The sequence below is a fragment of the Lynx canadensis genome, chromosome E1 (genome assembly GCF_007474595.2).
Source record: "Lynx canadensis isolate LIC74 chromosome E1, mLynCan4.pri.v2, whole genome shotgun sequence".
NCBI classification, from domain to species: Eukaryota; Metazoa; Chordata; class Mammalia; order Carnivora; family Felidae; genus Lynx; species Lynx canadensis.
Genome location: NC_044316.2, coordinates 46,819,037 through 46,842,804, shown reverse-complemented (window position 1 = coordinate 46,842,804; position 23,768 = coordinate 46,819,037). Strand labels below are relative to the sequence as shown.

Here is a 23,768-nt window from a genome sequence, read left to right as displayed (position 1 = left end):
ACCGTGGCACCCAGGGAACACTGGAGAACGGACTCCAAGGGTAGGGGAGTCAGGGAAAAGCCCCCTTTCCCGATCCACCCCAGCGCCGGCCGAGCTCAGCTCCGGGGCAGCCCTGCCGTCTGGCAGGAGCCGGGGAGAGAGAGAGAGAGACATGCTGTTTTGTTTAAATCCTCCACATTCTTTGCCATTTCCCCATTGGCCGGATGGGGCTACCCTCCCCACCGCGGCCGCTGCTGATGTCAGCCTCGCTGGCGCTCGCTCCTCCCGCACCCACCTCCCCGGCCCGAGGCACACTGCAGCTCCGCGCGGACTCTCCGGCTCCGGCGCGGTGGCTGCAAACTCGCGGGCACGCACGGCGCTCGGGGAGCCAAGGGACCCGGGGGAGGGGACGTGCGCGGAAGGCGCCAGCTTCCTCTCGCCCGCCCCTCGCCGCCGCGAGCCCGGGTTGGAGGAACCCCGGGCCCCAGCCCGACAGAGCCGAGCGGCGGCGGCGGCGGCGGCGGCAGCTTCCCTTTTCTCCTGCTGAGAGCCCCGGAGCGCCTCGGGGACCGGCCCTAAAAGAGCAGGAAATCTTGTTTACCGCCCGGGGAGAGGAGCCGATCGAGCCTTTGTCTGGAAAGTCAGCATCTCCAGCTCCGGCTGCAATGTGTTCCTGGTGACATTAGCATTGGCAGACCCGCCGGAGAAGGAGGGGGGGTCGCCAGGTTCATGTCTGCTTTCGGAGGCGGATCGAGCGGGTGACTTTTGTGCATTCGTTTCAATTTTTGGAAATCTCTCTTTTTTTCCTCCATTGCCCGCCACCGGGCATGTCCTGATCCGGTGGCCGCTCCTACCGCCCAGGGCTGCCGATCTGAGCGGTTTCCAGCGGGTCTCCCTCCCGCCCGCCCCGATCCCTCCCTGACTTTGCAACACCGCGTACCGGGAGGACCGACCTCGGCGAGGAAGGAGGCGGGGGAGCCCCGAACACTCGGACCCGAACCTTGACATGCTCTCGGGCGGAGAGGAGGAAGCCAGGAGCTGAGCGCAGCGCCGGGACTGCTTCGCCGGCCGGCTCCCGAACGCGGGGCTACGGGCGCCCTGCCCTGCGCCTGGGAGGCAGCCTTGTTGGTCTGGGGGGCGCCCCTCGCTTCCCGCCCCGGGGGCCCGCGGCCGGCAGGACCATGCTGCTGAAGGAGTACCGGATCTGCATGCCGCTCACCGTGGACGAGGTAAGCGCCGCGCCGGCCCGGCCTCACCCGCTTCGGGGCCCTTCGCCCCGGGGCGCCGCGTACCCCGCTGCCGCCTCTCGGTCGGCGGGTCCTCTGCGGGCCGCAGGGAGACCCTGCTGGAGCATTACCTCCCCAGCGGGGAGGAGGAAGAGAGGGGGTTGCTGTTTCCACTTGTCACCCCAGAGGGGGAGGGCGGCGTTGGGTGGGGCGGTGGACTCCAGGTGGGTTCTTGGGGGGCACCCAGAATCCTGACTGTGGGGGATCGGATGCACCAAAGGGAGCTGGTGCGCCCCTCCCTCCAATTAAGAAAATGAATAAAACAAACCCAAGCGCCGCAAGAGCGCCCTGGTAGCTTGGGGGTCGAGGGGAGGCATCCGGTCCTGTCGTGGGCCCTGGCTCCCCTCCCGCGCTTTGCTGTGTGGCCGGGGTACGGGGGAAGCCTTTGCTCTCGGGATCTCGAGGCCCCGAACCCGCTGGGGGGGAGCACCTCACAGCCCTACGGGAGTCCTCCTGGGCCCGCACTGCTCGCCCTCGCCGCCAGCCTTGGGCGCCGCTCCCGCCACGCCCGCGCATCGAGGCTCCCAGACCTGGCTTCGACCTTTCGCTAACCGCCTGGCTCGGAAACTTTCTGCGTCTCTTGTTTCTTCAGCGGCGGGGAGCGTGGTCTGCGGGCGAGCCGGGAGCGGCGAGGACTGCGGCGCGGCCACAGGAGGGCGCTCCAGCACGTGGGTGCGGGCCCGGCCCGGGTCTGGGTCCTGCAGCTGCAGGGCGGGCGGGGGGCGGGGGCTCGTCCTCCACCCGCTGCTCCGGTTCCATTCTCCAGATCCCCCCGAAGCAGCAAGCTCCATCATTCAGGAAATGATGACTCAGTGAGGATTATTCAGGCCCCGGCTTCCCTTTCTTCCCTTCTTCCCCCTCGCCTCCCTACCTTTTTGGTGATTTCACAATTGCTTAGCGCCTGTCCAGGGACATCAAGGAAGCATGAAGCCAATCAGGGAAATTTGAAACTCACCAGTGTGTTTTGGTGTGCCACACCAAAGAAACGGGTGAGCCAAACCGTATTTATATTTAATTACAGAGCATTTAATCTATCAGATGCGTTATTTGAGCCACCACCTTGTGGCGCGGGCTTGGTGCTTTGGGAAAGAAAAGGATATTTAACCGGTAAAGTAAGTGGCTGTGCTCCCGAGGGGCAGCCTTCATCCGTCATCTGGAGCAAGTGTTCAGGCAAGACCCCGGTACAGTCCAAGGCAAGATCAAAGTAGCTCCGGGTTGACAAAACATATATCCCAAGAACACTGGCTGCCAAAGAGAGAGGACAGCCCCCACCGGAATGATGAACCGAGCGTTCTTGCCTGGTGGCGTTTGAGAGAACATTGGAGTAGAGTCTTGAAGGATGGAATCCATGTGGACAGGCAGAGTTTGGAGGGTGCGTCCGGAAGGTGTAAATCAAGGGGAGGAAGCAGCACACAGCTGTGGGGGTGGGGAGACAAATGAGTGAATCTGGTTCATCAGAGTGTTTCTAGAAAGAGTTGAGATGTTCCCACCGTGGGCAGCTGAAGCTGGAGCAGGTCCGCCTGGAGGGATGAGAGCTTCTTCATCTCTTCCTAATGACTTTATTTATGGAGAGGAGTTTGGAAGCTAGGGACAGTGTTGGTACTGTGTGAAAGAACCCACAATGCAGGTGATAATTGAAAAAGCCAGTTCTAGAATCTTCTTACTACCTACAAATTTTTTTTAATGTTTATTTGTTTTTGAGAGAGAGAGCGAGTGAGCACAAGCCGGGGGGAGGGACAGAGAGAGAGAGAGAGGGAGACACAGAATCCCAAGCAGGCTCCAGGCTCCCAGCTCTCAGCACAGAGCCTGACGCGGGGCCTGAACCCACAAACTGCAAGATAATGACCTGAGCCGAAATTGGGCGCTCAACTGACTGAGACACGCAGGCACCCCCAGCGTCTTTTTATTCTCTTTATTCGGGTTGGTTTTATTCGCAGGCTTTGGTGAATGCTCAGGCACACCTCTTACCGCACTTACTTATTTATTTTTGGTGCTGAAATACCCACCGCTTCAGGGTGAGGTAATCGCATTTGAATGGTGCAGGCGGAGGCCCTTTCTTAATTGGCAAATGAAATCAGGCTCCGCTTAACAATAAAATGTGTAATTATAATTTACCTAATGTATAATTCATTCAGACTAGCGCATGATTCAGTTACTATAAAAGTTGAATTTTGAAGTTAGTCTTCTACTTGGTTAGGGAAGCTGCAGGACAGTGTATAGATCGATAGAGGGTTTCACACCGATAGGATTCAGATTTTTCCAAGCCAGATGATGGATGAGGAAACTAGGCCCAGCTGGTCGGAGGTTAGATCCCTGGAGTCTGACTCAGTCTCTCTTGTGCTGCGTCCTACCGTCCTTAAGATTAAAAACTGGGAAGGAACTGAACGGTACCTTCAAAGAAGCCAGTTACGTCAACCTAGGTAGACTCTTAGAAGCCTAACTTTTGCTTCAACACTTCATTTGCTTTGGGCCTGATTCCATCCACACAGGAGTTTGTTCCTAACCAGCAAGGTTAATTAGCGGCGCCCATAGTTTTGAAAATGAGGCAAACGCCCTCAATTTGGAGAGTCAGTGAGAGAACTGAACCAACACTGTCCATTCTTCTTCCCTGGCCTTGTTATCCCCTTTCACTCCCAGTGGAGGGGAGTGTCAGGGGAACTTGTGTGCTAGGATCCACATTTTTGCAGATAAGTAAACAGAGTAATAGAGGTTAAGTATTGTGCGCCAGGTCACGCAGCTAATTAATTGCCAAGCCACAACCAGAGCCATGGCAAAACCCATTGTTTTTCTTTATGCTGCCCTTTGCCTGTTCCTGGTATTTAATGCGGAAAAAGGAAAAAAAAAACAAACAAACACTTTTCTTGAAAACCGATAACATTGCCTCTGTCAACTAAATGAAAAATCAAAGACCTTTTGAATTGTTCTAGAGGGTACTAGATTCTACTATTTCTCTAAACCTTATTTTAACTCATGAAATGTTCCCTAGTTCCAGGAAAGAGGAAAAGCATTGGGAGGTAAAGAAAATAAAGCTGAACCACGGTCTAGATCAGAGTGTTGGTGTTTTGTTTTTTTAGACAATTTCGGATTAAAGGGTTTTAAGATCCTAATTAACATCCCATGCATTAATTTTATTTCATTATTTTTTTAATTAAAAAAATTTTAAATGTTTATGTATTTTTGAGAGAGAGAGAGAGCGTGAGTGCGTGAGCGGGCAAGGGGCAGAGAGAGAGGGAGACCCAGAATCCGAAGCAGGCTCCAGGCTCTGAGCTGTCAGCACAGAGCCCGACCTGGGGCTCGAACCCACGAGCTGTGAGACCGTGACCTGAGCCTGACCCTTGACTGACTGAGCCACCCAGGTGCCCCTCATGGGTTAATTTTAATAAAAGACTTCACTGGAATAGTTTCCTCATTTATGTTTAGTGTCGTCTCTGAACTGGATATATATATTCCCCTCCACTGGAAAGTTCTAAACAGGAAAGGTTCCTGAGGGCTGATAGTTGATTTCAAAGAGACAGTTGTCACTGTCTTCCTTTGGAACATTTGGTGATGTAGATTCTTTAATTTTAGAAGGGCTGGTAGAGATCTTCTGTAGTTGAGCCATTTCATTCCGTGGAGAAGACTACGGTTGTAGAAGGTCCGTCTCATAGCTAAGGGCAGGGTCTAGGCCAGAACCCGGGTCTTCTGATTTCCGGTGCACAGCTGTTTTACTGTTGGCCAGCGGTTCTCCCACTTTTCCTTCTCTGGGGGCTTCCTCGTTGGAAGGAAATATTATCCCTCAGCCCGTTTACAAAAGCAGGGCCACTAGAGAAGTCTAAGTAGTCTCTAGTTGAAGGTGGGTCGAAGACACTGACCTTCCGTCTACTTAGGGGACATTAAGGCAGCTGACCGGCCAGGGGCTCCATTTGAGGCTGATTTAGTATAACTCATCTACTGCTTTTCCTTAGATTGTGTATTTATTTGGGGTGGCTTTGGGATGTGTGGCTCAATGGAGATCATGGTGGAGTTCAAGGCCCCTTCCCCACAAGCTTCTCTTTGCTGCTGCCAGCATCCCAGACTCCGCCTTCCTTGGACTCCTTGCAGCGGTCTGAAGATCACCCCCCACTGCCAGGTTCTTGCCCGTAAGATCAGCATCGTCAAGAGTGAATGAAGCACATCCTAATATTATCTAAGGCAGGACCCCTTTTATTTTCATTGCTTGCTCTGGTGTTTTAACAGTTCCTGTTCTGACTGCATTAACGTTAATGGGAGCACTTTAAGGGACTTATTTGTGGTCCTTAGGGATTTGTTGCACAATGAAAGATAGAAACACTCCCCTCCCCTCCAAGAAGAGAAGAAAGAGAAAGAAAGAAAGGAAAGAAAAACAACTTTTTAAATACAGAATATTATTTTGTTCTTTGCCCTGGCCAGGAGCCAGTGCACTTTATCCAGGCTCCCCTGGGTCCCGGGAGAATTTTCTTGCGCACATTTCTGAGAACAGATTTGGGATTGGGGTAGTGCCGGCTCTGGAATGACCTAAATGGAGATTCCACAATGCCCAATAATGCTCCTTAAATCTGTTCTAAACGATTTTCATGAAATGCATCTGCAAATATGGGAGCACAAATTCTTTAAGGAAAGGGCGTTTAAGTTTAATGCCGGCATTGACACTGTATGTTGTACAAAGCGATACCCTGAATATAAAGAATAAAGGCTCCTTGGGTTAATCTCACCTCTCCCGGGGTTCCTCATAAACATAATTTTGAAAAGGTTTTTAAGAACAGGCACTATTTTGACTCCCCCCCCCCCCCCCCCCCGGACTCTCAGCCTAGTTGGGAGGGACCAAGGCCAGGGTCATGAGTTTGGTTTCTGAGTGATCATGGTGGCTTCTCTTGCCTGTCCCACAGTCAGAGAAGCACGTTGTGCATGCTGCCCAGCTGTCTTGCAAAGAAAGGTCCCTCGCTGGTTGGGAGCGGCACCTGGGCGGGTTAATGGATAAGTGCAAACCTTTCACCACTAATGGAACTGACAAGGAGCAGATGTTGACCTCCTGGCTGGTCAGTGAAATTGACTTTCGTGTGCAAAGGACACTGCCATTTCCCCTGTGATTTGGGAGCGAATGTCTGCCACACGAAACAGATGCTGGGGCTTGGGGAAAAAAAAAAGGACATTATTGTTAACAAAACCTTAGTTAAAAGCAGGTGGTAATTAACTTTTGCTTTTCATTACAAAAGGATCGAGTGAGTCCCTAAGGCTCTTGAAAATCTACTTAAAAACCCTGTGTCTGATTAAATGAGTAATACTGATATTCAAAGAAAAGCAAGTCGCCTTCCTTTCAGAAAAGCTCTTGTTTCAGGGGAACGGAGAATACTATTTTTTGTAAGCAGTTTTGAGAAAATTAATATATTTTCAACACTCAATCTCTTTAAGATCCACCGTGACCTACCCTCCCTCCCCCCCAACTCTTTGCCCCAGAATGGCAATGTGGAAAGTGTGTGTAAGGGGAAAAGCGTTCACAAAGTTCTTTTTCTTCTTCTTCTTCTTTTTTTTAAATATAAAATTGTGTGCACAGTGACAGGCAGTAAACGTGTTTTTCAGGGGCAGTGATTACTGGAAAAGTACGTCGAGGTTTATTGCTTTAGCCGCCTGAGTGAGGGCACAGGTGACCTGGTTGTGGTCTGTGTGGGCTTTGGCCTGCTTTCAGTAGCCTGGAGGTTTATACGGTCAAGTAACTTGGGAAACTTTTTTGGAAACTAGCTAACACTTCTGCCCCTGTTTGGAGAAAACGACAGATATAGAAATCAGCTGATTTGTAGCAAGAAGTCAGGAAGGTTTTATATATCTTTTGTAAATTCAGCCCACTGGGAGAGGAAAAGGAGAATTTCAGATTGTAGATTGCCAGCTGCCCGCCCTCCCTGTCGCCTGCTGGCAGGCGGGAATTTTGTGGTATTCCCAAGTGGAGATTTTCTTTTCTTTTCTTTTTTTTTTTTTTTTTGCTAGGCTACATGGCAGATGAGGTTCTAGTGAGTTACAGATATAAAAACTGGAGGGGCGCCTGGGTGGCTCATTTGGCTGAGCGTCTGACTCTTGATTTCGGCTCAGGTCAGGATCTCACCGCTTGGGAGATCGAGCCCCGCCCCCGTTGGGCTCTGTGCTGACAGCGTGGAGCCTGCTTGGGATTCTCTCTCTCTCTCTCTCTCTCTCTCTCTCTCTCTCTCTCCCCCCCCCCTCTCTCTCTACCCCTCCCCTGCTCCTCTCTCTCTCTCTCTCTCTCAAAATGAATAAGTAAACATTAAAAAAAAATACTTGGAAGTTTACGGCAAACTTGTGGGTTTCTAAGTGGAAGGTGTCCCCTCTTTAGAGATGTCTTTTCCTGAGCACTCCATCTAAAATGGCTTTCTCCTATTATTATCTCTGAACTTAATTTGTTTCCTTTCAGAGCATTTATCATAATCTGGGCTTATCTCTTTGTTTCCTCGTACGGCGTTCATTTCCATCATCATCTTTTCAGCATGAAATCCACATGGGAAGATGCTGAACATAGTTTAACTTACTTTTCTTTCATACTACGTCTTTGACACCCAGTGTGTATTTTCTGTTTGCGGCACGTGTCAGTTCCCACCAGCCGTGGTTGGTGGCTGCCATTCGGGACAGGGCGCCTCTAAATGCTTAAACCTCTGGTCTGGCGAGTAGTAAATGCTTAATGCACGGATGGGAAGAAGCAGGGATAAGGGATCAGGAAAGCTGATCGCATTGTCCTCCTTCACATTGTTTACACTTTTTTTTTTTTTTTTAATTTTTTTCAACGTTTATTTATTTTTGGGACAGAGAGAGACAGAGCATGAACGGGGGAGGGGCAGAGAGAGAGGGAGACACAGAGTCGGAAACAGGCTCCAGGCTCTGAGCCATCAGCCCAGAGCCCGACGCGGGGCTCGAACTCCCGGACCGCGAGATCGTGACCTGGCTGAAGTCGGACGCTTAACCGACTGCGCCACCCAGGCGCCCCTGTTTACACTTTTTTCCACTTAGGTTTTATGCCACCTGAAAAGTTTGCAAGCTAGAGATTCTTTTATATTAAAAAACATCATTGTAAGACTCCTCAGCCATACGCTATCCCTGAGAAGCTTGAGGCCAGTCTTTCCTGGGAGTTAACGTAGTCATTTTGCTTCCCTCCTAACTTCTGGAGGAGAGTACTCGGTTTCTATTACTCTGTAACAAATTATCACGAACTCAGTGGCTCAAAACAATACCCATTTATTACTTCAGCCTCTGTAGGCCTGAAGTCTGGGGATGGCGTGGCTGGATTCTCTGTTCAGGGTCTCGCAGAGTTGCGATTAAGGTGTCCGGCAGGCTGCATTTCCTTCAGGAGCTTGGTGTCTCTTCAAAGCTTGTGTGGTTATTGACAGGACTCAGTTCCTCACTGTTGTAGGACCAAGATCCACCCTCCCTGCCCCGCACCACCCCCTCCCCGCCCCCCCCCCCCCCCCCCCGGCCCCACCATTTTTTTTTTTTTTTTTTTTGCCAGCCATCAGCTAGAGGCCAGCTCCTAGAGGCCACCTGCTATTTCCTGTGACCTGGCCTTCTCCACAAGTTGGCAGTTTGCCCCTTCAAGCCCAAGAGGAGAGCATCTGCTGCAACTCTGAATCTCTCTGATGTGTTATCTCTGACCTTCAGACTCTTTTTCAAAAAGCCTGGCCTGATGAGGTCAGGCCCTCCCACATTCAAGGGGGAAGGAATTAACAGATAAACAGGGTGTGCACGCCAGGGAGCAGGAATCTTGGGGGGCCTTTCTGCCTACCACAGGGAGAATAGCTGGATTGGCAGCATCTATTAGAGGAGAGGAGAAGTAGTTATTTCTTGTACCTAACTTGGTGCTCTGGGTGGCACGAAAGTGTTCATATCACAGATGTGTTTTGGACTCTGTATGTCAGGTGCTAGGCCAGGTGCTAGGATGGAGCAGCAAACGCGGCCTGTCCTCCTAAAGCTTCCAGTCTCGAGGCCATGAGAGAAGTTTTGCTGCCATTTTAAAATAGATTATGACCGTGGTTGCAGAACTCTGTGTAACTAGATTAAAAACCATTGAGTAGGTATATAAAATACATCTCAATAAAACTTTTTTTTTTTTTAATTTTGTTTTTTAATGTTTATTGATTTTTGAGACAGAGACAGACAGAGCACGAACAGGGGAGGGTCAGAGAGGGAAGGAGGCACAGAATCGGAAACAGGCTCCGGGCTCCGAGCTGTCAGCACAGAGCCCGACGCGGGGTTCGAACTCACGGACCCCGAGATCGTGACCTGAGCCAAAGTCGGCCGCTTAACCGACTGAGCCACCCAGGCGCCCCTAAAACTTTTTTTTTTAGTTTTTTAATTTGTTTTTTTTTTTTTAAATTTTTTTTTTTTTTCCAACGTTTTTTTTTTTATTAATTTTTGGGACAGAGAGAGACAGAGCATGAATTGGGGAGGGGCAGAGAGAGAGGGAGACACAGAATCGGAAACAGGCTCCAGGCTCTGAGCCATCAGCCCAGAGCCCGACGCGGGGCTCGAACTCACGGACCGCGAGATCGTGACCTGGCTGAAGTCGGACGCTTAACCGACTGCGCCACCCAGGCGCCCCTTAATTTGTTTTTGAGAGAGAGAGAGCGAGTGAGAGAGAGACAGAGTGTGAGCAGGGGAGGGGCAGAGAGAGAGTGGGAGACACAGACTCTGAAGGAGGCTCCGGGCCCTGAGCTGTCAGCACAGGGCCCGATGTGGGGCTCGAACTCACAAGACCATGAGATCATGACCTGAGCTGAAGTTGGACGCTTAACCGACTGAGCCACCCAGGCACCCCTCAATAAAACTGGTTTTAAAAACTTTAGGTGGCTATGGATTTTTTTTTTTTTTCTCAGCAGAATAGACATCTGTGTTTAGAGAGAGAACCACTGACAGAAGGTGCTGAATTTGAATTATCAGTATACTGAAAAGTTGTGGTCCCTGTCCTCAAGGAGATGGCTCTAGTCATCCTGAATTTAGCTAGCTTTCCGAAGGAGGTTGTTCCTGTCTGCAGCAGTGTGGGCAGAAAATCTGCCAGATTTGGACCAGAATGACCGCAATTTAGGTCAGAACTTGATACTTAGGGGAAAGAAACAGTCCAGCTTGAATAGCTGCCTTAAGGCCAACCGTAGGGCTTTGGAGTACTGGGGAACCTTCACTGACCGATTTCACAACCCTCGGGAGTACCTGCCCCCACTTCCCACCCCAAGGGGACAGGCTGGTGGCCATCATGGGTGGAAGGAACAGTACCTGGGGACCTTTCTGCTATAGCTCTAAGTGCATTTCTCTCCTCTTTTTTTTTTTCCCAACTCTTTTCCCCACTTTATTTAGTTTGAGAGAGAGCACACATAAGCAGGAGAGGGGCAGAGAGAAAGAGAGAGTCTCAAGCAGGCTCTGTGCTCAGCGCAGAGCCCAAGGTGGGGCTCAATCCCACGACTCTGGGATCATGACCTGAGCCCAAATCAAGAGCCTGATGCTTAACCAACTGAGCCACCCAGGAACCCCGCATTTCTCTGCTTTCTATGCACGTTGAATGGGAAGTATATGTGTTAGCCGAATGAATCCTAGAAAACACATTCTGGAGGAGATGGTCCTACATGGGAGTTGAATCTTCTGCCTTACTCATCTCAGACAGATGTCCTGAAGCCTTCCCATCACTGGTTTTATCGCAAAGGAGGCTTACTGACTATTTAAAATCTGTCCCAGGGTGCCTGGCTGGCTCCGTCGGTGGAGCATACGGCTCTTGATCTCAGAGTTGTGAGTTAGAGCCCCATGTTGGGTGTGGAGATTACTTAAAAATGAATCTTAAAATAAAAACAAAAATCTGTCTCAACAATCTCCGTCTGGGATGGCAAGATCGTACCACACTAGGCTGGGCAAATCTCCCGGGATGCCAGACTGCCCCACTGCATAGGACACAAGGTCTTGGCCATTGACTTCACCCATGTCACAGGAAGGAGTCTAGCCCGCCCCCCCTCCCCCCCCTCCCGCCCCGCCACTTTCTGGCAGACTGCCCGAACAGCATTATCCAATGCTGTTTGTTGATACAGAAACACGAAAGCCAGCGCTCACCGAGGGTTTTGACATCAAGTATTAAAGTGACTCATTCTTTCATTTCCCAGCCCTCTGACAAAAGGGGCCTGCTCTTGAAACTCCCTTTCAGACTTTAGTGGAAGTCGACTCGTAATCTAAACAAAGTACCTAAGTTCTTGATCCAGTTTTTTCTAATGACTCTGCACTTCTTCTTTTATGTCTCTCTTTTTGCTCCTTTTAAGTTTCAAGACCTTCTAGATTCTTCTTGTTCCTGAGCAAAGAAAAAAAAAAATCATCCTTTAATTTCTTTGGATTATATCTGACAATCTTTAGGGTGTTGTTTCTTTCCCAGAATGAATCACCTAGAGAAGTAAGATTGGTCTAACAAATGTAATTTGATGACAGCCTATAATAATGTTGTTTAAGCACCTAATCTAAGCAGCTAATCTCCAAACACGGGTCCCCGCCCCATGTCATCCACGCATACACCTCTCCCCCATTGAAGTCTCATTATATTTGCTGTAGTAAGGCCAGATCCAGGTGTTTCTAAGCACTAATTTGTGTATTTTTACACCCCAAATAACTAATCTGTGTGTTTATTTAGAAGAAAATTTAAGGCTCCTGGGTGGCTCAGTCATTGGAGCGTGCAACTCGATCTTGGGGTTGTGAGTTCAAGCCCCACCTTGGGTGTAGAGGTTACTTAAAAATAAAATCTTAAAGGGGCGCCTGGGTGGCTCGGTCGGGTTGAGCGTTCCGACTTCGGCTCAGGTCATGTTCTCATGGTCCGTGAGTTCGAGCCCCGCATCGGGCTCTGTGCCGACAGCTCAGAGCCTGGAGCCTGCTTCTGATTCTGTGTCTCCCTGTCTCTCTGACCCTCCCCCATTCATGCTCTGTCTCTCTCTGTCTCAAAAATAAATAAACATTAAAAAAAAAATTAAAATAAAATCTAAAAAAAAAAGAAAAAAGTTAACCGGGGAATGAGAAGTCCCTATTAACTTGGATATAATTAAGTTGTTGAAAACCTCAAATTCACTGGATCTTATTTGCTGGATTGTTTGTATTCCTCAGAGCGCTCCCATATTGTATAGTTTTTTGTTTTTTTTTTTAACTTTTTTTTTTTAATGCTTATTTTTGACAGAGAGAGACAGGGACAGAGCATGAGCGGGGGAGGGGCAGAGAGAGGGAGACGCAGAATCCGAAGCAGGCTCCAGGCTCCGAGCTGTCAGCACAGAGCCTGACGTGGGGCTCGGACCCATGAACCGTGAGATCACGACCTGAGCCGAAGTCGATGCTCAATGGACTGAGCCACCCAGGCACCCCAATATTTTATAGTTTTAACTCCTGTAGTCAGATTTATTTATTGGTTTGGTTTTTTGTTTTGTGTGTATGTGTGTGTGGTTGGGGGGATTTATTTATTGTTAACATAGCAAAGCTTCACTTATCACTCTGGCAAAAATGTTTCCAACTCGTGTAGACAGTTTACAGAGACAGTGATATCTGCTCATCTGAGCTATCTCCATCTTACAGAAACTGTGGAAGTTCCTTGCCCTGCCTCTCTTGATCACAGCATCCAGAAGCTAGGTACTTAGGCTGTGTCACAAGGTCATGGTTGAGTGTAGTGTCACGGTAACCTTGCTTTTATGTACACGATAAAATAGCATTGTACGCCTCAGCAATGCATCCCACGAAACATGCTTTTTGGAAAGTGTTTTAAAATTTGGTTTTCTGTTTTTATAAGCTTGGACTGATAGCAGTCACATTGTACAGGCGAAGGAGACAGAGAATTACATGTGTTGAGTGCCTTTTGGTTTTATGTAGTCTTCATAATGGTCCTGTGAGTTAGATGTTATCATCCCACTTTCCAGATGGATCATGGGTACTTGCATGGCTGGTCAGTGGTGGGTCTGTATCCACCACCTGGGCTGATCAGACAGCAGAGCCCAAGCTCTTTGTTCTACCCAGCTCTGCTCTGCCTTCCCTACAATCTGAAAGCTGGAAAGAACGAGGGAAGGTTATCCAGTTCCATCAGACAGAGAGGCAGACAGGCACACACACCACACACACACACACCACACACACACACTCTCTCCTCTCTCTCTCTCTCCTCTCTCTCTCTCTCTCCTCTCTCTCTCTCTCTCTCACACACACACACACACCACACGAATCTTCAAGATTGAGAACTTATTAGGATTATCAAAGGAAATGTTTGGTGGGGGGGGGTGGGTAGGTAGTTCTTCCCATTCCAGTTAAGCTAAGAGCATGGTCCATAAGTTTTATCTTCCATTGAATGAGCCATTTACCCAAGTATTAAACCAAGTGACAGTCCTCTTTTTACTTTGAGAAATGAATCATGTTCCTTTGAAAATACCTTTTGTGGTTCATGCTCTAAAAAGAGAACCACCCCTACACTTTTGGAAATATTCCTTTTAATGGGTGTAAAAGCCTTTGGCTTTCATAGACCTCATCAGCAGAGATGTTTCGCTGATGAACACCAGTGACTTTGTCAAAATTAGTATCAGGAAATAATGATTGGAACAGACAAGTGACACCATGTTTTGGGCACATTTAGTTGAAAAACTTAAAAAACTCTTCACAGGCAGGTAGGTAAGCAAATTGGAGGATCTGAAAATGATCAAAATGTACTATTCAAAGTTGTGTATTTACCTCTTGCTGCTGAGTTAGCTGCTCCTTGGAAACTTCTGGCTTCCCTTTACTAGCATTGCCTCCAGATGCCAGTTTACAACCCACACTCACAAATTAATGTTGTTCTTTTAAAGTCACACCTCATGCAGACCTAAAATTTGTTAACTGGGTAATTATTTGAAAATGGAGCTGTCACATTTTTTTTTCTAAATTAAAAATTATCCTCAAGAGACATTTACCATTATCAAAAATGTGTTTTGAAGAAACCCGAACAAACCTGCCCCTACCAAGTTTCACAGTGGCGATTCAGAGACGTTTTGCTCTGTCTCGGCACTGGTTGAAATGAACGGGTACGTAATCTAAAATGAACTGTTTGAGGGACACCTGGGTGGCTCAGTCGGTTAAGCGTCTGACTTCAGCTCGGGTCATGATCTCACGGATCGTGGTTCGAGCCCCGCGTCGGGCTCTGTGCTGACAGCTCGGAGCCTGGAGCCTGCTCCGGATTCTGCGTCTCCCCCCCCCCCCCTTCCCCTTCCCTGCTCACGATCTGTCTCTCTCTCCTTCAAAAATGAAATAAACGTTTAAAACAGATTTTTAAATGAACTATTTGAAGGGACCACTCATAGTTGGATGTGTACATTCTGGTCATTTTTTTAAAAATTGTGGTAAGATACATATAACACAAAATTTGCCATCTTAACCAGTTTTTAAGTGTAGGGTTCAGTGGCATTGAGTACCTTTGTGTCGTTGGGCAACCATCACCACCATCCATCCACTGAACTCTCTGTGTCTTGCAAAACTGAAACTCTATACCCAGGAAAAAAGAAATCTCCACTCCATCTTCCTGCAGCACCTGAGAATCAGCATTCTACTGTCTTTCCATATACATTTACTACTCTAGGTATCTGCTCAGTTTGTTTAAAAATTTTTTTTTAATGTTTATTTTTGAGAAAGAGAGAGAGCACGAGGGTGGAGAGAGGCAGAGAGAGAGGGAGACACAGAATCCAAAGCAGGCTCCAGGCCCTGAGCTGTCAGCACAAGCTTGGCGCGCGGGGCTCCCAACTCGTGAGCTGTGAGATCGTGACCTGAGCCACCCAGGCGCCCCTGTTTGTTTGTTTCTTAAAGTATTGCTTGTATTACTTTATCATTAAACTCATACGCCATTTCCGAAAACATACCTAATAAAAGTTAAATTAATGGGATCTAACGAAATAGAATTTTTTCCCTGAATTTTGCCTTCTTTCAAGGAAGAAAAACTATGAAATGGGTTCATATCCATACTCTGGGTGACATTAATGACTCAGTGACCTCTACCTTGTAGCAACAGCTGAACTGGTTGGCAACTTAAATTCAGGCTACTACTCTATTGTCACGTAACAGAAAAAGGGCATTTTGTTCAGAATCCTTACTAAGGCAGGAAAAAGTACCAGGGCATTTGGAAGCATTTCAAAGAAACAGGATGGCACTGAAAAAATGTTCTTCTTGTTAAAGCAGAAGACAGAGTATTTGATTATGATAATGCTTTATTCCTGTTCCAGGTGGAAATAGACATTAATTGGACCTTTTTCTGAATAAAGAAATACGTTGACTTTTTTTTTTTTTTGATTTTGTAAATGTTTATGCAGGAGAAAAAAATAATTTTGTCAGTATGATGGCTTATTAAGAAATTAACTTTGGGGGCGCCTGGCTGGCTCCGTTGGTTTAAGAGCCTGTGATTCTTGATCTTGGGGTTGGAGGTTGGGGTTCCCACCTTGGGTGGAGAGATTACTTAAAATAAACTTTTTTTTTAACGTTTGTTTTATTATTGAGAGACAGAGAGAGACAGAATATGAGCACGGGAGGGGCTGAGGAATATGGGAGACACAGATCTGAAGCAGGCTCCAAGCTCGAGCTGTCGGCACAGAGCTTGACAATGGGGTTTGAACCCACAAACCGCGAGATCATGACCTGAGCCGAATTCGGATGCTTAACTGACTGAGCCACCCAGGCGCCCCTAAAAATAAAACTCTTGAAAAATATAAATAACGTTGTAACATTTTCATTCTTGTTAATTCTCTTCGTGATGTCTGCACATAGTTTTAAACTCACTAGCCAACAACTTGGATTTTGTTAGATTGTATAGGATGATGGTCCTGCCACGCTCAAGGACTTGTTTTACCATACCCAAGCCGGGAGGGGGGATGTAATGAGATGTTGGTCCCAGTTTTCATTCTGTCTCAGAAGCACTTTCCAGTGTGCCTGAGCAGCTTACAGGCATATTCAGCCTCTAATGCACCTGAATACAAAACCACAGAAAACAACACTCTTGTTAAACTAGTAATTAGTGATTAAACAAAATAGAGAACAATTTTGGGTGGATGTTTGAGAAAGGTAAATTTGTAACCACCTACTTGTCTTGACGCGTAGTTGGGAAGCTAGGGGTTATCACTAACTACTTGAGCCTGTGGGCGTGTCCTCTGTCTGAAATGTGAGTTTCCTGTGGTCACTGCCTCCATTGGAAACATTCTGCTGAGTTCGTCCTCATCCAGAATAACGATGATGCTGGTGTTGATGAAGAGCGAATGTGACCGTTGGTATCACCTCACACGGACCTTCATTGGGGAGTATTTCAGCCTCCGTAAAAGTGACGCGGGTAGATAAAGGTGGTTTTCTTCCTACTTAGCAAGTGCTGTGAAAATAGTCCTTTTGCTCAGTGAGACAGGCTTAAAGATGTGAAATGTAGTTATTTAATCCTCCCCTCGCAAAGTGCAAAGAGTTTGATAACTGGAATTGCACTTATCATTGGGGTACAGATTGTACCGTGCATGCTAGAAACCCAAACCCTGTTCTGTTGAAGGCCGTGATGAATGCTCATTTTTTTTTTTTTTTTTTTTTTTTATATATTACGTTTTCACTGCTCATAAAGAGGCATCATGTCCAAAATGAAAAACCTTTAGATTCAGGATTTAATAGCTCACCTCTTTCGGATCGTGGTCACAGCAACTTGGACACAGCTGAGTGTAATTATGTTTTTCAGCAGTGTGACTTATGGTGCTGCAGATAGGGTGCACTTAGAGACTTCTTGCCAAGATCCAGTTGAAAAGGAGCTTGGTGGTTGTTTTTTTTAAAGAAAAAAAAAAAAGTAATTAGGCTATTAGTTGCTCAAATGGAATAATCCCCTTAAGCCTTTCAAGAAAAACATTTCCAAAAGGGTCAGGTGTATTTAAAATTAGTCATTATTTACATAGGTGCCTAGCCTTTTATCCGTGCTTGCCTAGGAGTTGTTTCTTTTAAAAAAGATGTTGGTTGGGGGCACCTGGGTGGCTCAGTTGGTTACAGGTCCCACCTCGGCTCGGGTCACGATCTCACAGTTCGTGGGTTCAAGCCCCCAGTCGGGTTTTGTGCTGACTGCTCAGAGCCTGTAGCCTGCTTTGTATTCGTGTCTCCTTCTCTCTCTCTCTGCTCCTCTCCCACTCATGCTCTGTCTCTCACTCTTTCAAAATAAATAAACATTAAAAAAAAATGTAAAAGATGTTGGTTACCATGTGTCAGAAACCACCTTACTTTTTCAAGGGGTTCAGCACTGGTTCTTAGAGCAAAAGCAGCCACCTTCTGGGTGCTGGGCATCCCAGAAGCTATATTGGAGATTGATCTATTTTTCATCAGCAGAATGGCTCCTTCAGGGTTCTGGCCTTCAGGCAGCCTTTTCCGTGCACCTGGAGAAGGAACTGCCCAAGGGCCTTACTGGCCTCTGTTTTTGAGGAAAGTTGAGAACAAAGTGAAAAGAGGCCAGGAGTCAGGGGAGGGAAGTGGTGGCCAGGGCTAATGGACTGTGGTTTGGGGGCTGGAGTCCAGGGCTGTATTGTGACCCCTGGGCTCAGGATCCTCCCCTGAATGGCGCCTGCTCGCCCTGAAGGCGACTCCACACCGAGTTGCCACCATCCCCAGATCCCCCCTCTGGCTCACCTTTTGGGTGTGTCTCATCTTTAAGCTGGATGATCCGATTTCTTCTGCTTTGTTGGATCTTTTTGAATTGCACATCAGCCACACCTTACAATGTTCACGTTTTAAGTCCTGGAAATTTGCTCCACCTCGCATGCACACCGAGTTAGCTCCCTGAAAAAAACGCATATTACTTTCAAACAGATTTTCCTTTCATTTTTCTCCACCCTTTCCTTTAATTAAGCACCTTTGCGTTTTATCTCCTTGAACCCAAAGTACGTATGTTGCTCTATGTTTTGGGTTGCTGGTTTAGGGCGGTGCAGTATATTGAGGAGTAGGAACAAGAATGTAGACAAGTTGAGTCCTTCCTGGGTGATAGTCACGAGTTGATTTAGGAAGACTCGGAATTTCCTGTGCCTCCGTTTCCCCTACTGGTAAATGCCTCTCTGTTTTACTTCCATCAGGGGCTGATCATAGGAGATAGGGAACTTCCTTGGCAAATGTTAAGTACTGATGATTGTCCATCAGTGGGTGCCGCGTGAGTTCCTGGTGATGCAGTCCCTGAGTCTATGCAGGAAATGATATTGTCTCACATTTTAAATACCTTAATATTAGGGGACCATACAGTGCAATAGACATTTTGGAGCCTACTTTCCAAATGGTCCATGGGAAGGAAACCTAAGGTATCCATGGGATCTGACTTTGCCCAGTGGAAATGTTATGTCATAGTAACACATGTTTAAGGATTAGTTTATTTCCAAGCATGCGGGGGCTATAAATTGCTTCTTTAAAATTTACTCTCCAGCACCGTGATGTTTATGGTTGCTATGGTGTCAGGATTGACACTCTTGCTTGAGTGTCAGGATTGTCAATTGAAAATAGACTAGGCCAAAATAACAGCTTAACAGGTGGTTGTGCTTTGTGATGTTTGGTAAACCATTTTGTGAAGAGGTCCAGTACAAGTAAATCACACAACTGTGCCCTTTACTGCATTTTATATCTTCCCCATGCTTGCCGTCTTCTTCCTCCTCCTCCTCTTTCTTCTTCTTCTTCTTCTTCTTCTTCTTCTTCTTCTTCTAACACATGCCTCCCTTTTAATTTATATATAGATTTCCCTTCTCTTTCCGGTGGTGCTATGCCAGTTTCCTGTAGTAACACAAGGTTTCAGCTCATTTTATTTAGTGGTGAATGTCCTTTCCTTATTTGGTGTAACTGGAGCCCTCCTCCTAAAAATAACCCTTCTTTGCCTAACGTGATTCTTTTTATAGCTGATGGACTCTTTATTTAAATGGAAGACCTCTTTTTAATGTGCTATTTTGCATACACACACGCATGTATTATATTTCATATCCATAAATACCTATTATGTATGTATTTCCTGTGTGAGGTGTAATCCTTAGTGAATTTGGTAGTAGGAGTTGTTTCCAATGACCTATCGTTAAGCGTTCACCCGCCGTTAAATGACCAATTTTCTTTCTTTTTAGATAAAATCATTAACCCTACCGTTTTTAAAACCGTTCAGCTTCCTGCCCACTGTAAGAATCTTTCCTATAATGATCTTGCACGGTGATCATCTTGCCTTTTAGCCTAAATACCAGCATGGCACGGTTGCTCACTCTTCTGCGGTATGACCCCAAAAGCCATGATTGTCCTATGATTGTCCACTCATGATCGTCTTTTCATTTGTTTCATTGACGTCTGCCTCCCTGGAACTTTCAGGGTCGTCACTCATTTCCCCCTCTATAATGACACAGATATGAGACACTTCCACATGCTGGCCTCTTGAAGTATTTAAAGAAAACTCGAATGTCCTTGGTTTTCTCTTCTGCTGGCTTTATATCCACAGTTCTGTCAATGACTCACCTTACAAAAATGGTTTCCAGATGCCCTCACCCTTCCCGTGGTTCTCCTTTGTCATTGGCATTTAAAAAAATACTGACCACAATGCTCTAGAGCAAGAGTCAGCAAACTTTCTGTAAGGGCCAGAGGGACATACTATAGACCTGCCATCACATCCCTATCACAGCACACTCACCCCTGGCCTGTAACACAAAAAAGCAGGTGAAGGCAGTTCTGTAAATGCATGGGCATGGCTCTGTTCTGATGACATTTATTTGTTTATGGATACTGAAATTTGAATTTCGTATAATGTTCGCACTTGACAAGGTATTATTCTAATTCTAATTTAATTCAATCATTGAAAAACACAAAACCCATATGTAGCTCAAGGGCCATACAAAACAGGCATGGGCCGGGTTTGGTCCAAGATCTGGGAGGACCTGGGCTGAAAACAAGGGGAACTGTTTACTTTCAGCACCTAAGGCTTGTGGATGCTTTAGCGTTAGCCGTTGCTATTTTCAGAAGCTGCGTTCAACTGCTGGCTGCTGGGGCGCCTGGTGGCTCAGTCGGTTACGCCTCCAACTTTGGCCCAGGTCCTGATCTCACAGTTCCGTGAGTTCGAGCCCCGCGTCGGGCTCTGTGCTGACAGCTCAGAGCCTGGAGCCTGCTTCCGATTCTGTGTCTCCCTCTCTCTCTCTGCCCCTCCCCTGCTCACACTCTGTCTCTGCTCCTCTTCTCTCTCTTCTCTCTCTCTCTCTCTCTCTGTCAAAACACAAACAAAACTGCTGGCTGCTTCTGACAAGGTGATCAGCTACCTTAAGCCTCCTGGCCAAAGCTCAGTCTCTCTACCCGGAGGTCTGTAAGATCTACAGAAAAATGTCACCTTATAGCAACAACGGTCATTACCATAGGACTTTGAAATGTAAATGTGATGGATGCTGTCTGCTGATTTCAAGTTGGACAAAATGTTTTTTGATTCTTGCTTCTGTATTTACTGTGTTGGTGAATTCTCTTAGCTTAGTGGCAGATGTAATGAGCATGCCTTTCTGTCTTTATCCAAGCCACCAACTTTTCGGTAGCAGCCAAATCACAAAATATAGCTTGTAATTGCTTACCTCAGTTGCAGAAACCAATAGGCATTTGGGTATAAAAATGAAGCCCTCCATTCTATTTTCATAAGCTTAAGAATGGATTATTCTCTACTTCCTCATTAGTTTTAATTTTTAAAAAATGGTCCTCATTAGATTTTGTGAAACGGTTTTGTGAAACCGTTTAACTAGATTATAATTTAGCATTGCGGAGGATGAAAATTAGTAATGGTGAAGCCAGTTTTTTTAAGTGTATAAACATTTAATTAAAATATATGTTTGTTTATGTGGGCATTTCCTTAGCAAGGCTTTGCTTTCATAGGGGAAGGGGGAAAGCACAGTAGGCCAACATTTGTGGAACATTCAAGTGTACCAGGACACTGTATTTTTTATTAATATTTATTATGTTTTGAGAGTCAGAGAGAGACAGAACATGAGCAGGTGAGGTGCAGAGAGAGGGAGTACACAGAATCGGGAAGCAGGCTCCAGGCTCTGAGCTGTCAGCACAGAGCCCGACGCGGGGCTCGAACCCACGAACTGTGAGATGAGACCCGAGCCGAAGTCAGTCGCCCAACCGACTGAGCCACACAGGCGCCCCTCAGGACCACTATGTTAATTGTCTCATTTTATCCTTACAAGTCAGCGTCCAAGGTGGATCCTATTATCTCATTTTACAGATAGGAAATCGAGGCTCACAGGATTTGCTAAAGTCACTCAGAGAGGTCAATGGTAGAACTAGATTCAAACCCAGGGTCTTTGACTACAAATTCCATTGCTTTCTCCCCCCTGCACCATTGCTTTCTACAGCCAGAGAAGTTGACATTTGTTCATTAGCAAGTTAATTGCATCAGCATAGACCATTGATCCTAAAATGGATATACTGTATATTCTGAGGTATTTACTCAAATGGACATATTTGCAAGGTATGTCCTAGAAACAGTATAAAATGAGAAAATTGAACCTCCCTTCATAGAAAGAGAGTGATCAAGTTAAAACTATTTGCATTGGCCATTCTTGGTAAAACTGGGAACATAGATACAATTGTGGATTACCTTAAAGCTTTATAAGTCTTGAGGGAAACCTTGATTGTTTTTAGAAAGCTTCTATATTTATCTAGACTCTATCTTGCAACAAGGCGCTTCAAGATGCCATTATATGAATATTCAAAAACTAATAGAGCCTAGATGAGAATGTGTGATAATCTAAAGATATTTAAATCAGGGCTTTAAAAATACATTACTCAAGTGAAAAGGGAAAGTCTTGTAAACAAATTTTTTATAATTCACTATGCATTCTAATTCCGCTTCTGAGTCTTTAAAAGCAGATTTATAGAAGGGGGAATGAAACCAATTTTCCAAATGAAAATTCGGAGCTTCTGAAAATAAAACGTATTTAATATTTAATTGTCAACAGCTTGCCATTTTTTTCTGTTAAATTTCTGTGTTGAGATATAATTCGCGTATCATAATATGAGATGCAATTCACCTATCGTAAAATTCACTTTTTAGTTTTTTATTTAAAATGTTTTTTTCTAATTATTTATTATTATTTTTTAATTAAAAGTTTAATGTTACTTATTTATTTGAGAGAGAGAGAGAGAGAGAGAGAGAGAGAGGAGAGAGAGAGAGCACAACAGGGGAGGGGCAGAGAGAAGGGGAGAGAGAGAATCCCAGGCAGGCCCTGCGCTGTCAGTGCAGAGTCCGACGCGGGCTTGAACTCCACGAACTGTGAGTCAGGACGCTCAACCGACTGAGGCCACCCAGGCACCCTTAGAATTCACTCTTATAAATAAATGTACAGGTCAGTGGTTTTAGTATATTTACAAGGTTGTGCAACCATCACCACTATCTAATTCCAGAACATGTTTTTTCATGTTTATTTATTTAGTTTGAGAGAGAGAGAGACATGCAAGTGAGGGAGGGGCAGAGAGAGCGGGAGGGAAGAAATCCAAGCAGGCTCTGCACTGGGCTCGATCTCACGAACCATGAAATAATGACCTGAGCTGAAATCAAGAGTCGGATGCTTAAGCCAACTGAACCACCCATCGCGCCGTAATTCCAGAACCTTGTTATTGCCCCCAAAAGCCCCTACACCCATTGGCAGTCACTCCCTATTAGCCTTTTTCCCCAGCCCTTGGCAACCAAAGTTCTACTTTCTATCTTTATGAATTTGCATAATCTGGACATTTCATAGAAATGGAATCATACCATATACGGCCTTCTGTGCCTGGCGTCTTCCCTTCCGCGTAATGTTTCAGGGTTCATCCACGTTGTAGCATGAATCAGGCTTCATCCCTTTTTATGGCCCGAATAATATCCATTGTATGGATCTACTACGTTTTGTTTGTATCCAGTCATCGTGGATGGACATTGGGTTGTTTCCACTTTTTTGGCTGTTGTCGAATAATGCTATGAACATTCATGTGCAAGCTTTTTTGGACACTGGCTTTCAAATCTTTTGGATCTATATACCTCGTTGGTGAAATTGTTGGTCCTGTGGAAATTCTGTTTAACTTCCTGAGGAATCACCCAAACCGTTTCGCACAGTGGATGGCACTGTTTTACATTTTCACCAGCCGCATATGAGGGCTCCGGTGTCTCCACCCCTCACTAACACTGTTTATTTTCTGTCTTTTTGATTCTAGGCATCCTCATGAGTGTGAAGGACATCTTATTATGGTTTCAATTTGTATTTCCTTAATGACTAATACTGCTGAGGCATCTTTTTCACGTACTTAGTGGGCTATTTATAAATCTTGGGAGAAAGTTCTGTTCAAGTTACGTATCTATTTATCGTTGGGTTGAAGAGTGCCTGTATTCTGGATGTTAGACCTTATCAGATACATAATTCGCAAATTATTTCCCCCGATTGTGGGGGTTGTCTTTTTTTAGTTTCTGGATAATGTCCTTCGAAGCACAAGCACTTTAATTTTGATGAAGTCCAATGTATCTATTTTCACTTTGGCTCTTTT

At 46.2% G+C, this 23,768-nt stretch overlaps 1 protein-coding gene across 1 annotated transcript in view; it reads left to right on the top strand.

Annotated features, from left to right (window-relative positions):
• The first annotated feature begins 294 nt into the window (after nucleotides 1–294).
• PITPNC1 (phosphatidylinositol transfer protein cytoplasmic 1) overlaps nucleotides 295–23,768 on the top strand; it is a 259,205-nt gene continuing 235,731 nt past the window's right edge. The window contains exon 1 of the mRNA XM_030295114.2: nucleotides 295–1,208. Within this exon, the coding sequence (XP_030150974.1) occupies nucleotides 1,161–1,208 (48 nt within the window). The 5' untranslated portion in view covers nucleotides 295–1,160. The remainder of the gene's footprint in view (nucleotides 1,209–23,768) is intronic.